The sequence below is a fragment of the Mastigoproctus giganteus genome, chromosome 4, assembly GCF_048544385.1.
Source record: "Mastigoproctus giganteus isolate SK-2022 chromosome 4, ASM4854438v1, whole genome shotgun sequence".
Classification (NCBI taxonomy): Eukaryota; Metazoa; Arthropoda; class Arachnida; order Uropygi; family Thelyphonidae; genus Mastigoproctus; species Mastigoproctus giganteus.
The window spans coordinates 93,996,681-94,015,452 of record NC_143578.1 but is presented as its reverse complement, the minus strand read 5'-3'; the positions used below and the strand labels follow the sequence as shown (position 1 = coordinate 94,015,452).

At 37.0% G+C, this 18,772-nt stretch overlaps 1 protein-coding gene across 1 annotated transcript in view; it reads right to left on the bottom strand.

The window, feature by feature from the left end:
* Window positions 1-18,772, bottom strand: part of LOC150086920 (cAMP-dependent protein kinase catalytic subunit beta-like) — a 54,642-nt gene that overhangs the window by 14,952 nt on the left and 20,918 nt on the right. The window contains exon 3 of the mRNA XM_090372323.1: window positions 1,555-1,683. Within this exon, the coding sequence (XP_090228449.1) occupies window positions 1,555-1,683 (129 nt within the window). The remainder of the gene's footprint in view (window positions 1-1,554; window positions 1,684-18,772) is intronic.

Genomic DNA, 18,772 nt, shown 5'->3' with positions numbered 1-18,772 from the left:
ACGTCGCCAGAAAGAACTGGATGCAAAAAATATTTTTGATATCATATACTTGGATTTTAGGAAAGCTTTTGATACTGCTGCACATGGAAGACTACTGTACAAATTGGAGGAGTATAGCATTAAGGGCAAGTTGCTACAATGAATAAAAGGATGGTTGAGTGGGAGACGGACAATGGACACTGCTCTTTGTGGACTAATGTTATTAGTGGAGTCCCCCGGGGTTCGGTGTTGGGCCCAGTGTTGTTTTCTGTATTTATCAATGATATTTATGAAGGTATATCAAGGTTAATGTCCACGTTTGCTGACAATATGAAGGTTGCCAGGGTTGTTAATGACAGTAATGATAGTACACTACTACTGCAACAGCATATGGAAAAGTTGAGCAGATGGGCTGAGAGGTGGCAACTGAAGTTTAACATTGACAAATGTAAAGTACTGCATATGGGTAGCAGTTACTGCTACCCATATGCAGTAACGTATCAACTACCCAGAGTAACGTATCAACTAGGTGGTACTGCACTCAGGGTAGTGGAGAATGAAAGGAACCTGGAGGTAATTGTGCAGTCAGATATGAAGTTTTCTGAGCAGTGCAGACAGGCTGCAAGAATAGCACATGGTGTCTTTTTTTTTTTTTTTTTTTTTGATTTGGTAGTTGTTGGCGCATCGGCTTCTGTGGCCATATTGCACCTCCCAAGGTTTTTGCAGTACTTTGATCCAAGCCCGAGGCGGGAATCGAACCCGCGACCTTTGGGTTGCCGGGAAGGTACTTTACCCACTCGGCTAGCCCGGTCGGCTACATGGTGTCTTGTCAATGATATACAGGAATTTTGCTAGCAGGGATAAGGAGGTGATTATCTTCTTGTATAAGGCAATGGTCAGACCACATCTTGAGTGGTCTGACCATTGCCTTATACAAGTCTGGAGGTCTTATTTTAGGAAGGATGTAGAGCTGCTGGAATGAATACAGAGAAGGGCAACAAGGCTGGTGAGTGGAACAAAGGATTGCTGTTACCAAGAAAGGCTTAAGTTCAGCAAATTGCAGCATATGGAGACTAGGACCTGAGAGGTGATTTAATTGAGATGTTGAGGCCTTGAATGGTTTAAGCAAGCTCAATGCTGATGGGATTCTTCCTCTTGCTCAGATTACTCACCCGAGTGGACATAAAATTCAAATTGAGGAAAGACAATTATAGAATAAATATGCAGAAATTTGCTTTTAACCAGAGTGTGGTTGATAGTTGGAACAAACTTCCATCTGTTGTAGTGGAGGTCAACAACTTAAATAAGTTCAGGGCAGAATTAGACAAACATTTGGAGTGAATGGATGGGTGAAATGGGAATTTTTTTTTTTTTTTTTTTTTTGGGTGATGCTATATAAACTTGCTTTCTTGCACCTTATGCCTCTACTAATGCTAATGCTATTTCAGCAAAAAGGTAAATAAAGACAACAGAAAATTGCACCTTTAACTTAAGCAACTGGAATATTTTCATTCTGAAAATCCATTGCTCAAAATTCTGAATCATAGAACTCATCCCAAATATGTCTATACATACCTTAGTACCGGAAATAATCTTCAATGCATAGCATTGTTTCGATTCTTTATGTTCTGCTAGCATTACTTTTCCAAATGATCCTGTACCTAATGTTCTTTTTATCTCAAAATCTTCTAAAGAACCTGTATCCTAAATAAAGTTAGGAGTAATATTCAAATGAATAAATATTATTTATACTTTAATCTGAACTAAAGTAAAGTTAGGAAATATTCATGTTATAAGTGTTAAGAAACTTTATTGTATAAGTAGGGTGTAACCTCATTATTCAGGTTTTCAAAGTACTGTACCTACCTACCCACCCACCCTCCAAGGAAGCCCCCAAACAGGGTTGAACCCATGGTTTGAGTTGTGGAATACACTTTAAATGAATAGCAATACACTTTTCCATTGGATCAGGGCTTTTTATTTATAGTATTGATATGATAACACAATACAACATAAGACAAAATGCCTTCAAAATATGAGATCGATGCACTAAGTAACAAACCTAGTGTACTCATTATTACATACATAATGAGGCTATGTTCTATTTATACAATAATGTTTTATATTGTAATTTAAGCATAACATAAATTTGTTATGTATTAGTGGCAGTATAATCCAAGAAAATTAAGCAATTGTTAGCATATATAATAATGAAAGTAATTCACAAGTTTTGTAACTCTGAACAAGCACTTGTTACTATGTTCTAGATAACATAGTAACAATTTGCATACCTATGACTCAAGCACTGTTTGCCATACTGGAAAAATAGCAACTGTATCATGTGACCCATTATTTTTTCCTTATTTATCTCAGCACAACAAAAGTTCATATAAACAAAATGAAATAATACAAGTTTGCACATCATTTTTTCTGTAAGTCATTATCGATTATGAAACTGTGTGTGTGTGTGTGTGTGTGTGCGCGCGCGCGCGCGCGTGCGTGTGCGTGTGTGTGTGTGTGCGTGTTTTTCTTCCCTCAGTGATTGCTGTCACAGCGTATCTCTTTTGTTGACATTTCATACCACCTTCGATGCAGACCTCACAGTGCCTTACTTTTTAATTTGCATCTTTCCTTTCTCTCCTCATCTCACCCTGCCTTTGCAGATATCACAGGATAGGTTTCTAATTCAATCAAGATGGGAAGAATTTTCATTGGCCTTTTACATAACACGGCAGAGTTAATTGCTCTCAGGTGAAGGTGCACAGTTTTTTCTCCAGAGACTAGTTTTTCATTCAGCAATTTGGTGAGACTCTAGCTCATTCAGCAATTCAGCAAGGTGATGCTAGAATATATTGATGCAGTATGGTCTTAGCAGCCATAGCACAAATACTAAATAAATAACAAGAATCTGTTGTCCCTAGTATTCACCTGGCAGTAAAATCAATGTGCATATTTAACAATCAATCAAATTAGAGGGGATAAGGAGGATGATGCTGGAGGTGGGACTACCAACTCATGTTAATTTAAGATTTTACTGCAATATGTTGCCTACCAAAAAAGGAGGATACCCTGCCAATGAAAGCTTGCACTTGCCATTTCTGGAAAAAGACAGAGGCATGCCAATATTCTATAAAAGAACTTAATTTAAGTATAACACACACAGTTGATTATCCATGGTAATGCATGAAGCTAGAGAGTCTGGATAACACAGTTAATCAATTATATTTTATTAGAATTGTCACAGGTAGTATTTCCAAATTCCTGACAGATATTAACCTTCTGGATTCGGGAACGAGAAATCGGAATTCTCGTGAATTCCTGAAATCATAAGTTATTCTGTATTTTTCATACCATTTTATTTACAAAAAATTTTAAATAATAATGAGTGACCATAATAAAAAACAGTGAATCCTTTTTCTGTGATAGGTTTATATATTGTGACAAGATTATATATTTCAGTAACACATAAAAGTGATCTCTACTTGATAGAGACATTTGATAATAGAAAACATTAAAAGAAGGGAACATTAACACAAAATAAATGCCAAATAAAAATCATTTAAAAAATTAAAAGATAATACCACAAATATTGAATATTTAAAAGTTATCATTCTTAAAATTAAATTTTAAAATGCAAAAAGCATTGATTGCCCTATCTGATAGTCTTGATCTTTGTTTAGTGACAAATATTCCAGACGTAGAAAATTTTCTTTCATTTTCTGTTGATGTTAGTCGAATTGTTAAGAGTGTGTCCAAAAGAATCTTCAAGTTGGGTGTTAGGGTACATGTTGCTTCATATAAGCTCATTTCCTATTTTAACGATGAAACCATTTTGTCCGCTTGCCCTGATTTTGGTTTTGTCGTTGAAATCGATATTGCTTTGCTAATTCAGATTTTAGATCAATTTCTGATTTCATGTCAGAGTATTTCACAACAATATTCACATCTTCTTCTCTTTGCATTTCTTCTGTTAAAGCACATTTTCCTTTAAAAAGTCTTTCCATTAATGATTTTGCCAATCGAGCTATTTCATTCTTGTTTGCCAAAGCAAAAAAGTCATCCTTTTCCACCTCATATAAACAACTAACATTGCTTAAATATTTAATGAGGGATACTAGATCTTTATTCCTGTGTTTAAGCAATTCATTTCTAATTTCTTTTAAAAGCATACTGCTCAAAGCAGAATTCCGTTTTTCCAAATTACTAAAAAGAAACTTAAAAATTCCTTCGCTTGTTAGACGATTTGCATCACAATTACTTAATGCCTCAACTGCTAAATTGCTTAAAACCTGTTTGAAAGTTTAAGCAATTAAGCAGTTGAGGCATTAAGGGTTTTAAGCAATTTAACATATCTCTTGCAATTTCATAATATTCCTCTTTCCATTAGTGACCAAGCTTCAGCTGTAGTAAAACAATTTTTATCAGATTTAGGACCTTTAAAATTCTTTCGATCATTCTTTCTAATGTGTTCCAGTGCATTTTACAGTCCAAAATGACTTGTGCATGTGCAAAAGTCATTTTGGACTGTAAGTTCCATTTTTTCACTCTTGATTATTTCCTGCTACAAAAGGGAATTTCTCACTGGAGAATATTTAAACAGTTTTACAATTTTTCTTATACTAAAAATTGCTGGAAAGACATCAATCATCTTGCAGATCATACTGATTGGCTCTGGCTACATTAGCTGAATCAGAGTCATTGCTTTAATTTTTCTTGTATTCAGAATCTGCATCACATTTGCTTCCGCTTGCTTCATCTTTTAACTTTTTGACGTAAAACACTTTTGTTACAACAAGGTGAAGTGCATGATTGTAATGTAACTGCTGAATAGTCAGTGATAACCTTTCGAATTTTTCCATAACTGCTGCACCATCACTAGTTGTTGCAACCAACATCTGTTTCAAGTTTTAATTCAAAAGTTTCTAATCTTTCCTGATGTAAATATAACACTTTTTTTGCAGGACAGTTCCCATGAACTCATTAAACCAAGATTCAGTGAAGTCTCAATGTAGTATACATGAACGTTCATGTACCTTCGATTCTGACAACTGGTCCACTCATCTAAGCAAATGCTCATTTTCTTATTTTCACATTTGAAAGCACCATATTTCTCGATGTACAGTTGTTCTATTTTACTGTAATAGTTATGTATTAATGCCATAACTGATGATGGACTTTTTGGCAACTGCAGTCCTTTGCTTGCCTTAATAAATTCACTCTTTGAGATTATGTTCATAGATAATCCATCTGCTGCTGCAAGTTTGCTTACCATTTTTTCTAAATCTTGTGACTCATGTCCTTTGACGTACTGTAAAATTGATAAATAAGAAATATTAAGTTTAGTAGTATTTACAAAGAACTATAGCCTATAGCGAATATTTAAACACTGGAAGACGGCAGCAAACATTATTGGGAAGTATTCAAATAACATAACATTCAGATCTCCTAGCAAGGTTAACAGCACTACACAGAATCACGTGTCGAAATTGCCAATTTAAGGACTTATTTTGTTTCCAAAACTTGTTATTTCTTAGAACACCACTCATAGGATTTGCATAAAGTATACACCGCGTATAAACTTATATTTATTTTATTTGCAAGGATGACTCACAGTTAGCAGCAGACAGGGCTACGAACATCTGTCATTGTAGAAGTTGATAGCTTAAATAGATTCAAGGCAGAACTAGACAAACATTTGGAGTGAGTGGATGAGTGAAATTAGAAGGTTGGGTTTTTTTTTTGTTTTTTTTTTTTTTGGCTGATGCTATATAAGCTTGCTTTCTTGCATTATGTGCCTTTACTAATGCTAATGCTAATGCTAAAGAACACACTTTTATAACAAGGCGAACTGGCTGATTAGATTGCGATTAGATCGTTACAAGGAAGACTGACTGAGCAGATCATGACCACTTCTCTCCTACGTGCTCCTATTTGATTCCCGGAAATGGAAGGCTAATTTACCTTCCAATCCAGTTCCTTCTGGAAGTGGAAGGTTAAGTTAACCTTCCACTCCATGTATCAGCGTTTCCTGCTCTTGCTTTCGACTTGACATCGGTAGATTCCTTTGAACCAGTAATGTCTCTATGTTGATTGTTAAGCTTTAATTCTCGCAGGAGAATTATAATACTTTTTCCCATTTTTCAGATTTCTCAACTGATTTTTCTCGGGATTTGGAAAAACACATAAATTTCCCGAGAAATGCCGGGAAGGAATTCCCGCATGGAAACACTAGTGACAGACATGTATTTTTCTAAAAGTCATTCATTCATTTAACTGCTTTGTTAGGAGGCCTGTAAATTTTTTTTAAAGGTTATTTTGGTTTTTATTCTTCGTATATAACCACAAGTTTGAAAAATTTCAGTATAATAGAACATCGTCATAGATTTTCTATGAAATGAAGTGATGTCGTTGCAGCTCTTGTTCTTTAGAGCTTACTTTACAAGCTGGTTGCAGTTAGTATTAGTAGTGAAAAATAATGCAGAAAACAAGTTTGTAAAGTAAGCTCTAAAGAACAAGAGCTGCAATGGCATTACTTCATTTCATAGAAAACCTATGTGATGCTTTATTATACTGAAATTTTACAAACTTGTAAAATTTCCCATATTACCTGTCCATTCTCTCTAACAGTTTGTCTAGTTTTTCCTTGAATTTATTCAAACTTTGTTCCAACAAACTTCCATTTGCCTTTAGCTAGTGGATGTATTCCAACAAACCCACTAGCTGAAGACAAATTTCCACATATCTTTTTTCTTTTTTTTTTTATGAAAACCCCAAACACAAGAGATATTAGAACCTACAGTACTTAGTACCATGCATGGGTTGGAGGTTGAGAAGATGAAAGAAGGTATCAGTTGACATTAGACAAACTTCCGTACATTGTAATTTTATCTATCCTGCAATCATCCTTTCTCAATTTTGCTACCCATACGAATTTATTTATATGAGCAAGAGGAACGATTCCACCAGCATTGACCTTACTCAATACATTCAAAGTCTTAAACACCTCGATCAGATCTCCTCTAGTCTCCAGATTCAGAAATTCACAAAACTGAAACCTTTCCTGGCCTTATACAATAGGGATAATCACCTCCTTATCCCTGCTGTAAAATTCTTGTATATTATTGAAGCCTGTCAGAGAATATTACTCTGGGATTACTGCTACTCATATGAAATACCTTGCATTTGTCAATGTTAAACTCCAATTACCACTTCTCAGTCAATCTGCATAATTTTTCTAGGTTTTGTTTCAGTACCATGCACTGATTATTGTCATAACCATCCTGCCATTCTTTGTATCATCTGCAAACTTAGACATTAAGCCTGATACACCTTCATCAGTATCATTAATAATACTGAAAACAACAATGGACCCAGCACCACTGAACCCTGGTAGACTACTAATAACACCAGTCCAAGAAATGCAGTTTCTTTTGATAACTACTCTGTGATTTCTCCCACTTAACCATCCCTTAATCCATAACAGTAACTTTCCCATAATGCCCACTGCTCTGATTTGTAAAGCAGTCTTTTTTTGTGCAACAGTATCAAACTGTTTCCATCCATTCTTGCAGACATTCTCTCAGATATGCCAGACAAACTGTGCTTGCTACCTGGGAGTCTAAAATGCTGATGGAACTGATATTTGGGTGACGCTCAAGTTAAGTGGACCCAATTTCAGTGAAGTCTGGACGGTCTGTGACAGACAAATCCTCTGCTTGCACCTTCACGATGGTAGGACTGTTAGAAATCCTGGATATAACCCCCATGCGCATCCCCATGATCACCCAGTCTGGGTGATCACCCGGATGTGAACCAACATAAGCAGGGGTCGAGGTGTGGCACCCACACCACATATTGCAATGCAGCTCCTCTGTGTTACCAGGCAATACTAGGTGGTAGATGACTCTCATCAACCAGTGAAATACCACCACTTTGCTTATTGGAGGCTTGAAGTGGTGGAACTCATGTTTAGTCTCCAGAGCTAAGTTCCGGTCCACCCTTCCCCATCTCTTCCATCATTCAGTATGACTGATGTCTTTTGAGATTAGGATGAACACCATGGCAAGATCCAAACTTCCTTACATTTCAAGGATACAGCTCTAAAACTGTTTGCAGGCAAGCTGCTAGTTAGTACACCATACCAAACCTATTGGTAACTCTCTAAGAGGCTTCCGGATCAGCTAGTGTATAATCTTGCTACCTCTACTCTGCCAAACAGTGACAAGAGGGAGTCCAAGTAGTGTGTATGCGGGAACATTGTAAAGGCCTGATCCTCCTCGGGCCACGTCTTGAGGCCCAAGGAGGATCATTTCCTGTAAGCAGATATAGATGTGTGAGGTGGTGTGACCTGTTCAAGTTCTGGCTAAGATTACTTCGCCTTTTCTATTTTTACGAAGGCTAGAAGTCCATAATTGTGGTTCAGGTTTTATTTGAAATCGCTTGTTATTTGTTTGCATTTTCCATAGAAGTGTCCATTGTTCCACAGATGTTCTCCGTATATTGTATCTATAATCAGGATATGGGACTAAATCATTTGATAAGGCTATGTTGGAAGGATGCTTTGCAGCATCATCTGCACATTCATTTCCAGGAATACCACTGTAGTCAGGGATTCAAGAGAAGATAACAGTTTGTTGATGCTCACGAAGACGTATCAGCTCATGTCTTATGAGCTTTAATAAAGGATTGTTAAATGAGGAAGTGTTTTTCAAAGCTAAAAGAGCACTCTGTGAATCAGTCAATATATATTATGCTTTTATAGCATGGAGCATAATATATATTATGCTTTAATGGCATGGGGCTAAGCAGTATAACTGCTGCATTTGGATGGAAGTGAAATTGAAATACAACAGACTCTCGATTTACCGGGATTGGATTAACTGGGACACTTCAAGACTCCAAATTAAAAAAAAAAAAATCAACCTGAAATCATAAAATTCAAGTAATAACTAGAATAAGTATAAACAGATGTTTTACAAGTCGTAAATAGGCGACAAGAAGCGGCGTTATAAGTCGCCATTGGGAGATTATTATACATATTATCTTGCAATCCCCATTGTCTTCACATCCGCTGCTCAGAAAGAAAAAAGGACCAAATGTTTAGTTTGTTTTAGTGCATCGTGTCGATTGTTATGTTCAGTCAGCACAACAAAAGGCAAATTTTGTTTTGTTATTTATGTCAGGGATATCAGAATTTTTATTATTATTATTTATTTATTTATTATTATTTTTTTTTGTTTAGATATCGCAAAAATGATGGGCAAACGCAAGAATTGTTCTTTCAATTAAACAAAAACTTGAAATTATTCAAAAGTTTGAAAACAGTACATCCATTAAATCTCTAATGAACCATTATAATGTTGGTTCATTAGAGATTATAACCAAACCATACACGACACTGTAAAAAATAAAGGGAAGCTATTAGATTTAAAATCAGCATCATAAAAAATAAAGGGAAGCATCATATTGGACACGCAAGTAGTACGTGGTAAGTTTTTTTGTTTTTTTATCGCCATACTTTTTACGTAGACTGCTGAACATTTTTCGATACAGTAAGTTCCTGACTTACGTAGCTTCAGACTTATGTTATGTTTTTTATATGACTGAAGATTTCAGTGAGGGGACACACATTTCACTACAATACTGTAGCTTAAAACTGTTATCAGTATTATCACAAATGCAATAAGATCGAGTTTACTACATTTAAATTAATTGCAGTAACAGAAAAGCCCAGTAACCCGTAAAGTGCAAATTGTTTTTATTGTTTTATGGTAGTGACCTCCAGAAATGTGCTTTAGTAAAATGTGAGCTCACGTGGGGTGATAATAGTGAGTATAGTAATAGTGATAATAGAGCCTTAACCCTGTGAAGTTCTTTTCAAAAAATTTAATTTTGACTGTTATCATGGTGCCAACTAAGAGAATAAGTGACAGTGATACTAGTAAATCTATCAAGAAGAGGAAAGCAATTGAGTTGGATCAGAAAATTAAAATAATAAGGATGTATGAAAATGGCCAAACATTAACAAGTATCATGCGGAATTCAGATTTGTCAGTGGCAATGTTGAACACAATAAAGGAGAAAGACAGAATATGAGAAGCAGTGAAGGGATCGGCATCAATGAAGTTAACTATAATAACCGAGAAATATGTATCAGTTTTTACAGTACTGTACTAACATGCATTTTTCCTTCCTTTTATGTTTTCTTTTCTTACATGCCATCCGGCTACTTCACCACCGGTCCCCAGATAAAGTTTTTAATTGAACTAATTAAAAATATATAACTATTTTTCTTCTTTCTTCTGAGGATATTATGTGGTTTTTGTAATTTTGGCATATCAAGGATATAGCAAAAATATTTTATTAGTCATTCCCGAGTTACGTAAAACTTGTCTTGCATAAGAAGTCCTGGAACGTATCTCTTACGTATGTCTGGGACTTGCTGTATTTTTGGATTAACTAGGAAATCGATTATCCAGGAATTTTTTTTACCATCTATCCCAGAAAATTGAGAGTCTACTGTAGTTGTATTAGGGAAGACAGCAGCTGCACCCACCCAATTGTGTCAGACTTTGAACCATCAGTATAGACCTTGGTAAAGTGGGGGTACTTTTGTGTGTGAGCAAAATGTAGTTGTTGGATGTTAATATTTGCTATAGAACATTTACCCCACTGCTCAAAGTATTCATCAGAAGAAAGTGTGAAGGAAGTCCATGGAATCTGGATCTTTTGATTCTTAGAGGATATTATCAAGCTGAATGTTCCAGCTTTCTGTTAGATTCTGCAGTCTGATACCAGTACACCGAATTGTTCTGGGTTCATTTGCATAGTCAATTTTCCACTGGGGATCATGTAGTAGTGGCTTAATAGGATGAGTAGGTAGGCTTTTAATTTTAACTGAGTAGTTCATTAACAACATCTTTCTTCTAATGCTAAGTGGAGGTTCGTGAGCCTCCACAAGAATTTGAACTGGTGATGTTCTGTATGCACATAGGGCTATCCCAGGAGAAGAGTGTTGGATGGGCGCAAGACGGGCCAAGGTGCTCTCCCTAGCACCTTCTTTGTGAAAGTGATTCTTAGATATTTGATGTGCTCCTGGAAGTCTAATTTCTTATCAAAAATTAGCCCTAGGAGACTAATACTGTTCACAATTGGTAGAGGATGACTGGCCAAGTGCAACTCAGGTTCAGGATGCATTCTGTGCTTGGTGCAGAAATGTATGACTGTAGATTTGTGCCTTGACAGTTTGTATCCATTCTGTGCCATCCATAATTCAATTTTATTAATGGATATTTGCAGATGCCTCTCAATATAGTTCATATTCTAGGAATGGCAGGATATGGTAAGATCATCTGCATAGAGAGAGAGATATGTATCAACAGTGTTTGGAATGCTGTTTGTGATGTTGTTTATTCGTCCTGCAAACAGAGTGGTGCTAAGAACAGAGCCTTGTGGGACTCCTTCTTCTTGTATGTACGTTTGAGATAAAGCCTGTTGGTACCTAACTTGGAAAGATCTATGCTGAAGGAAGCTTTGAATAAAATATGGTAAATGGCCTCTCATATGAATAGAATGGAGATCTTTTAGGATGCTGTAGCACCATGTGGTATCAAATGCCTTTTCTATATCGAAGCATATCATGATGAGATATTGATTTCTGATGAATATATTTCTTATGTTTGATTCAGCTTTTGTCATGAGGTCTAGGGTAGATCTATCCTTCCGAAAGCCAAACTGATTATCATTATGTTTTGGGATTCGAGGTACCAGGTGAGTCGATGGTGAACCATTTTTTCAAAAGTCTTACTCTGGCAGCTGGTTACAGAAATTGGTCTATAGTTGTTAGGAATTGAATGATCTTTTCCACGTTTAGGTATGGCTATTACATAAGAATGTTGCCAAGAAGTGGGGAAAATATGTTCTGAGAATATCCTATTCTAAAAGTTTAGCAATGAAGATAGTGATTTCTGATTGAGGTGTTGAAGCATTGTATTATAGATTCCATCAGGGCCTGGAGAGCTATTTCTAGAGGTATAATAGATTCTTCCAGTTCAGATATTGTGAGTGGTTGGTTATAGGGTAAAGGACATGTAGCTTTGAAGTTCAGTTTCCTTTTCCCAGCTTCAGCTTTAATTTTTTGAAAAGATGGTTGATATGCAATTGAGGCAGACAGTTCACAGAACACCGTTCCTAAGGCATTGGCAATTTCCTCAGCAGATGAGATCTCCTTCCCATTTCCAATTAATAATAGCAGAAGGTAACATATGATATTTACCATTTAGCTTCTTTATTTTTATCCAGATTATTCAGGTATCAGTGTCTTTGTTGATTCAGAAGGAGGCAAATTTTATCCATGAGTCTTTTTTCGCCTTCCGCAGATATATAACAAGCTCTGGCTTTCAGTCTTTTGAATAACAAGCTCTGGCTCTCAGTCTCTAGGGTTGGCAGTGATGGGATATTTGTGGAAGGTGTTCCATGCATCATTTTTTCTCTTTTCGCTTTGTTACAATCGCCATTCCACCAGTGATTGATATGCCGATGGTTTCTTATTTGAGACTGTGGTTTGGCGGCTGTTGCAACTGTTAGTATCCGCATTGTGATATGATCAGTGACAGTGTCAATAGCAGAAGACCCTATGATGTCATCATCAAATGATAAATGGCTAGTAAATTTTGTCCAGTTTGCTTTGGAAAATTTCAATTTTGTTTGGAATGGGTGGTTTGAATACTACAGATCAGCGGATAGTGATCACTGTTTAGAGGATTGTCATGTACTGCCCACTCTATAGTTGGGAAGAGGACTGGAGAGCAAATTGAATGATCTATTGCACTGGTCATATTGTACTATGACCCAGTAGGAAGATGGATGTAAGTGGGTAAGCCAGTATTCAATAGTGTCAAATTCTCTCTATCAAGTAGCATTTCAATAAGCTCATCATGTCCGTCTGCGACCAGAGAACCCCATAATGGATGATGTCCATTAAAATCTCCTAATAAACAAATAGGAGATGGTAATTGAGAAATAAGACTTTCCAGTTGCTGTACTGTACATGATTAGTTCGGCAGAAGACAAATTGAGACCGGTGTCAGAGTGATACCAATTACTACACGTGTGGCAACAGCTTCCAATTGTGTTTGCAATGGAATGAATCTGGAGGGGGACTCATGAGTCCATGAGTATGGTCAGTGCTTTTTTTGTAAAAAAATAGGCGCCGGTACTAATTCTTTGCTATCAGGAAAAATTGAAAATTAAAAGGATGTGAAAAGTACCCTGACAAATTTTTTTTCCTGATATTGTTACTTTAGTAGTAATGTTTTTAGAATAAGAACAACAAATTAAGTATATTAACACAGTTTATTAATCATAAATTTATTATTCAAGTATATAAAAAAATAAGTAAAATCTGAGTAAAATAAGTAAAAAATAATAACATAAGTAAAAAATAATAACATAAGTAAAAATAATTTCATAAACTTTTTTATGAATATCCCAAATTTTTATTAAGTTCTCATCCGACACCCTATGCCAGGGGTTGGTAACCTTTTTTGAGTGAAGAGCCATTTTTGATCTAATTAAAAAAAAAAAAAAAAAAACAGAGAGAGAGAGAGAATCCAAAGAGCCGCACCTCAGCTCAAGCTTGAGGTCCTTGAGGTTGTCACAGACACTCTCTCAGATATGACAAACAAGCTGTACTTGCTACCTGGAAGTCTAAAACGCTGATGGAACTGATATTTGGGTGACACTCAAGTCAAGTGGACCCAATTTTGGCAAATTCCAGACGGTCTGTGAAGCCAAATTCTCTGCTTGCACCTTCAAGATGGTGGGACTGTTAGTAATCCTGGGTATAACCTCCATGCACAAGTACATGGTGGGTGATCACCCAGGTGTGAACCAATATAAGCAGGGGTCGAGGTGTGGCACCCACACCACATGGAGGAATGCTGCCCCTCTATGTTACCAGGCAGTACTAGGTGGTAGATGACTCTCATCAACCGCTGCAATACCACCACTTTGTTAATTGGAGGCTTGAAGTGGTGGAACCCATGTTTAGTCTCTAGAGCTAAGTTCCGGTCAACCCTTCCCCATCTCTTCCATCGTGCAGTATGATTGATGACGTTTGAAGTTATGATGAACATCATGGCGAGATTCATTATTCCTTACATTTCGAGAGTACAGCTCTAAAACGGTGTTCACAGGTCGGCCGCTAGTTAGTACACCGGACCAAACCTATTGGTAACTGTCTAGGAGGCTTCTGGTTCAGCTAGTTATAATCTTGCTACCTCTACTCTGCCAGATAGTGACTGGAGGGAGTCTAAGTAGTGTGTATGCAGGGGCATTGTTGAGGCCATGTTATGTCAAGGATCTGGGTATATTCTTACCATGTGTATGCCATATCCAAAAATTTCATTACTTCATACAGCATGTCCCACCCACTTTTTCTTACTATTGAATACACCATTAACTGTCAAACTAATAGAGCAAGCTTATCTGCGAAAAGATCTAAACCTCCCAAACACTTCCTAATTCATTTCACAAATATATGTGGTCTCAATTCTAATCTCAATGATGTCCATTTTCACTTGCAGTCTGCCAAACCCCATGTACTTTTTCTGACAGAATCTCAGTTATCAGTTGATTCAACTACTGCTCATCTCAGATGCCCAAATTATTTGCTGTATGATTCCTTTAGCCTCAAAGGTGGTACTTGTGCATACGTCCGATCTGATATTCCCTGTCAGAGACTTGGTAATTTAGAATCTCCTCTCTTCGATTTTCTCTGGCTTAAAATCTCTCTACCTCATTGTGTAAAATTCATCTGTTGTCTCTACCGTTCTCCCAACTCCACCAATCACTTGGAGCTCTTTGACTTCCTCTCTTTGCAACTTGACTTTCTCCAGTCCAACTTTCCTAACAGTGAGGTAATTTTCCAATAAATGTGCTAAGGCTGTTTAAGAGAAGAACATTGCATATCGTAATTGGCTTGTTTTTAATTCTTCAGTTTTATTTTCTGCCTACACCAAAGCTCGCAACAATGGTAAAGCAGTTATTAATCAGTCAAAACTAGAGTTTGAACAGACTAAGAGTAGAAAACTTGCTTCTTGCCCTAATGGTAGCCAAGCATTCTAGTCTCTTGCCAAAGCTATTGGCCGCAACTTTTGCCCATCTCTGCTTCCACCTCTGTCCAAACCAGATGGTTATGTTGTCACTTCAGCCAAGGATAAAGCTGACTTGCTGGCATCCCATTTTTTTTCAAACTAATGTATTAATGAACTTGGTAAAACACCTCCCACCATTCCCAACATGTTCCATTCAATGCCTCCCGTGGTCTTCAGTCAATAGGATGTCAGAAGGATTTTGACGAATCTTGATGCTAAGAAAGCTCTAGATCCCAATGGTATTTCTCCACTTGTTCTCAAAGCCTGTGCTCCTGAACTAACTCCTATTCTTTTTCGCCTTTTTTCACTTTCTTATTCCAAAGGTGTTTTTCCTTCTGCTTGGAAATTTGCTCATATCCAGCCAGTTCCTAAAAAAGGGTGACAAATCCCTCCCATCCAATTATCATCCCCTTGCAATTACTTCTACTCTTTCTAAAGTAATGGAGAAATCAATTAGCCACCAACTCTTAAACTACCTAGAAACCTACCATCTGATCAATGATTGCCACTATGGATTCCATCAGTGCCGATCCACTGGTAATATTCTGGCTTATGTTACCCATTTATGGACTAACTCAATGGAAAGGTTCAGTGAAACACAAGTAGTTGCTCTTGACATCTCAAAGGCTTTCGATCGTGTTTGGCATAAAGGTCTTCTAAACAAACTTCCATCTTATGGTTTACCAACTGTTTTTTGTAATTGGTTATCCAGTTTTCTCTCTGATCGCTCACTGATAGTGATGGTAGATGACTCTCTGTCTTCTAACTTCTCCTCTAATGCTGGTGTTCCCCAAGGTTAAGTTCTTTTCCCCCATTCTTTTCCTCTTGTATATTAATGACCTTCTTCCATTGACTGGAAAACCTATCCATAGTTTTGCCGATGATAGCACATTGCATTCCACTTTCCATTTTGAGAAACCTTGCCCTGCTCAATCAGCTTCAAATTGTCGAATATCTGCTACCAATTCCTTAAATGCCAATCTTTAGGTAATTCTCCAGTGGGGCAAAGACAACTTAGTTGATTTCAATCCCTCTAAAACTCAGTTTTGTCTTATATCTTGCAAAAAGGATTCTTCTGCTCCTATGCTTATGTTTGGTGACACTCTGATTTCTAGGCAAAATGATATATCTCTTTTGGGGATTACCCTTACTTCTAATCTCTCTCTCTCTCTTGGCACAAGCATATTACAAATATTGCTTCCTCTGCATCTAAAAAACTTTGTTTTCTCTTTCGCTCTCGGTGTTTTTTTTTCTTTCAAACAGCTGCTCACTCTGTATAAATCGCAAATCCACCCTACCATGGAATATTGTTCCCACATCTGAGGTGCCGACCGGGCTAGCCGAGTGGGTAAAGTACCTGCCCGGCAACCCAAAGGTCGCGGGTTCGATTCCCGCCTCGGGCTTGGATCAAAGTACTGCAAAAACCTTGGGAGGTGCAATATGGCCACAGAAGCCGATGCGCCAACAACTACCAAACCAAAAAAAAAAAAAAAAAAAAAAACATCTGAGGTGGTGCCCCCAAAACCTCTCTCAGGTTTCTTGATTCCACTCAGAAGAGGGCAGTTAGGTTAATTAATGATTCATCACTAACAGAGCCTCTCCACTCGCTGTCTCATAGACGTACTGTTTTTGCTGCATGCCTCTTCTACAGATATTTCCATGGGCACTGTTCTTCTGAATTAGCTTCTATAATTCCGGCTCTCTCTTTCAAAACAATCCGAACCCGTGCAGCCATCAGCCAATATCCATTTACTGTCCAACTTCAAACTCACAGAACCAACTTTTCATCTTCCTCGTTTATTCATTCAACTGCCGTTTTCTGGAACAAATTTCCTTCATACGTATTTCCTGAAAATTACAGTCTACAGAAGTTCAAGTCCAATATCTTCTTTCGTCTTCTCAACCTCCAACTCAAGCACAGTACTAAGTGCTATATGTTCTAATACCTCTCGTGTTTGGGGTTTACATAAAAAAAAAAAAAAATTGGGAGGGAAGCCAGTGAGTTTTTTTAAGAGTTGGTATAGAGCGGGAAGGTGTTTATTAAAAAAATATATATTTTTTGAAATATTATTTATTAATACTGCAAAAACGTAACAAATATCCAATTAGGTACAAATTAATGTGACTTTTGCTGATGAACTTCTTGAGTCTCAACATCATGCGAGTATGTCGTAATTAAGCATGCTGAGCTTTAAACATGCTCGCATTGTTCAGACGACGGTTTCTTGATTTATGTTTAATATAGTTCATGTTCAAAAATATTTGCTCGCAGAAATACATCAATCTAAAAACTGAGAGAAGTCCAAATGCAAATATTTTCAAATTTATATATGGGTCCAGCCTTTTGCCTCTCCAAATGGTCAATTTCAGTTTTAAGGCATTTTAATCTTGCACTCCACATGTCCTTGATTTTTAAGTCCTCTAACTCCATTTCAAATTGTGCTTCATGTGAGCTGTAAAGTTAAAGAGCCGCAATTACATGTTAAAAGAGCTGCATGCGGCTTGCGAGCCGCAGGTTGCTGACTTCTTTTCTTCCTCTTTGTGTTTCGGTTGCTGAATGACATTTCCGAAGCAGCCACGAATCGACATATTTTGCTGGATCGAAGCAGGTCAGCGGTTTGCCTTACAATTTTAAGAAACAGTAGTGAAGAAACTGTTTTTGTCATCAACAAAGCGCTGGTTGGCTGGGGATCGGATTCATTTGTGAAAATCCTCGCTCACATTCACTCGATGAAATTGGTATCGTACTCAGAGCGTTCATCAAATGCTTCAATTCTTCTGAAACCTTCCTATCAATTAGGTATCCACAAATTGCATCTCTTTCATTTAACTGTAATTTAATTGACAATTTTCTAACTTCACTTTCACCAAATGCCAATAATTCATGTTTCGAAGGAGTGATACCTTCGCTGTCCTCGTTTTCCTTCTCTCGTCATCAGTATTGTCACTAGTTCTTAAATTTGAATTTTTTGTTTTCTTTTTTTTGAAACTGTCCAAAATATTGGTGCCATTTGGATATTCAGGTACTGTGACCCAGTAAACAGAGATAAGGAAAATTTACGGAAAAATGTGGATAACGCACTTCCGCGAAACAACAGATGATTATTTGTTGGGGTAGGTAAAAGAAAATCACTTTTCTAATTCTCAAATGGGACACTTACGGTTGATTCACAAAGGTGTCCAGCCTACGGTCCACGAGGAAAGTGAACTAAAACAGCAATTTAAATTTTGTTAATTTTTAAAAACATTTTCTCATTAAATGTTTTGTTCAGTAAATGTAATTGTGTATTGTACTTAATAAAATTTTCGAATATTTTCAATTTTACTTTTACATGCAACAAGATATGGAAAATGTAACACACTAAAGAAATCTAACTTTGAATTTTTTTGAATATGGCCCCTGTACGGGAAAAGGTTGGACACCACTGAAGAGAAGGTGGACCAGAGCCCATTGGGAATACACCTTGATCTGCTCACTTTTGCTAGCACGACTCCTCTGTAAGTGGGACAAGTGGTTTTTGATCTGCTCACTCTTGCTAGCGCAACTCCTTTGTAAGTGGGACAAGTGGTCGGATAGGTTTTACCGGGTACCACTAAGTTGTAGAATGCTTTAGCTCTCTTAATCCACGCAGCAGCAC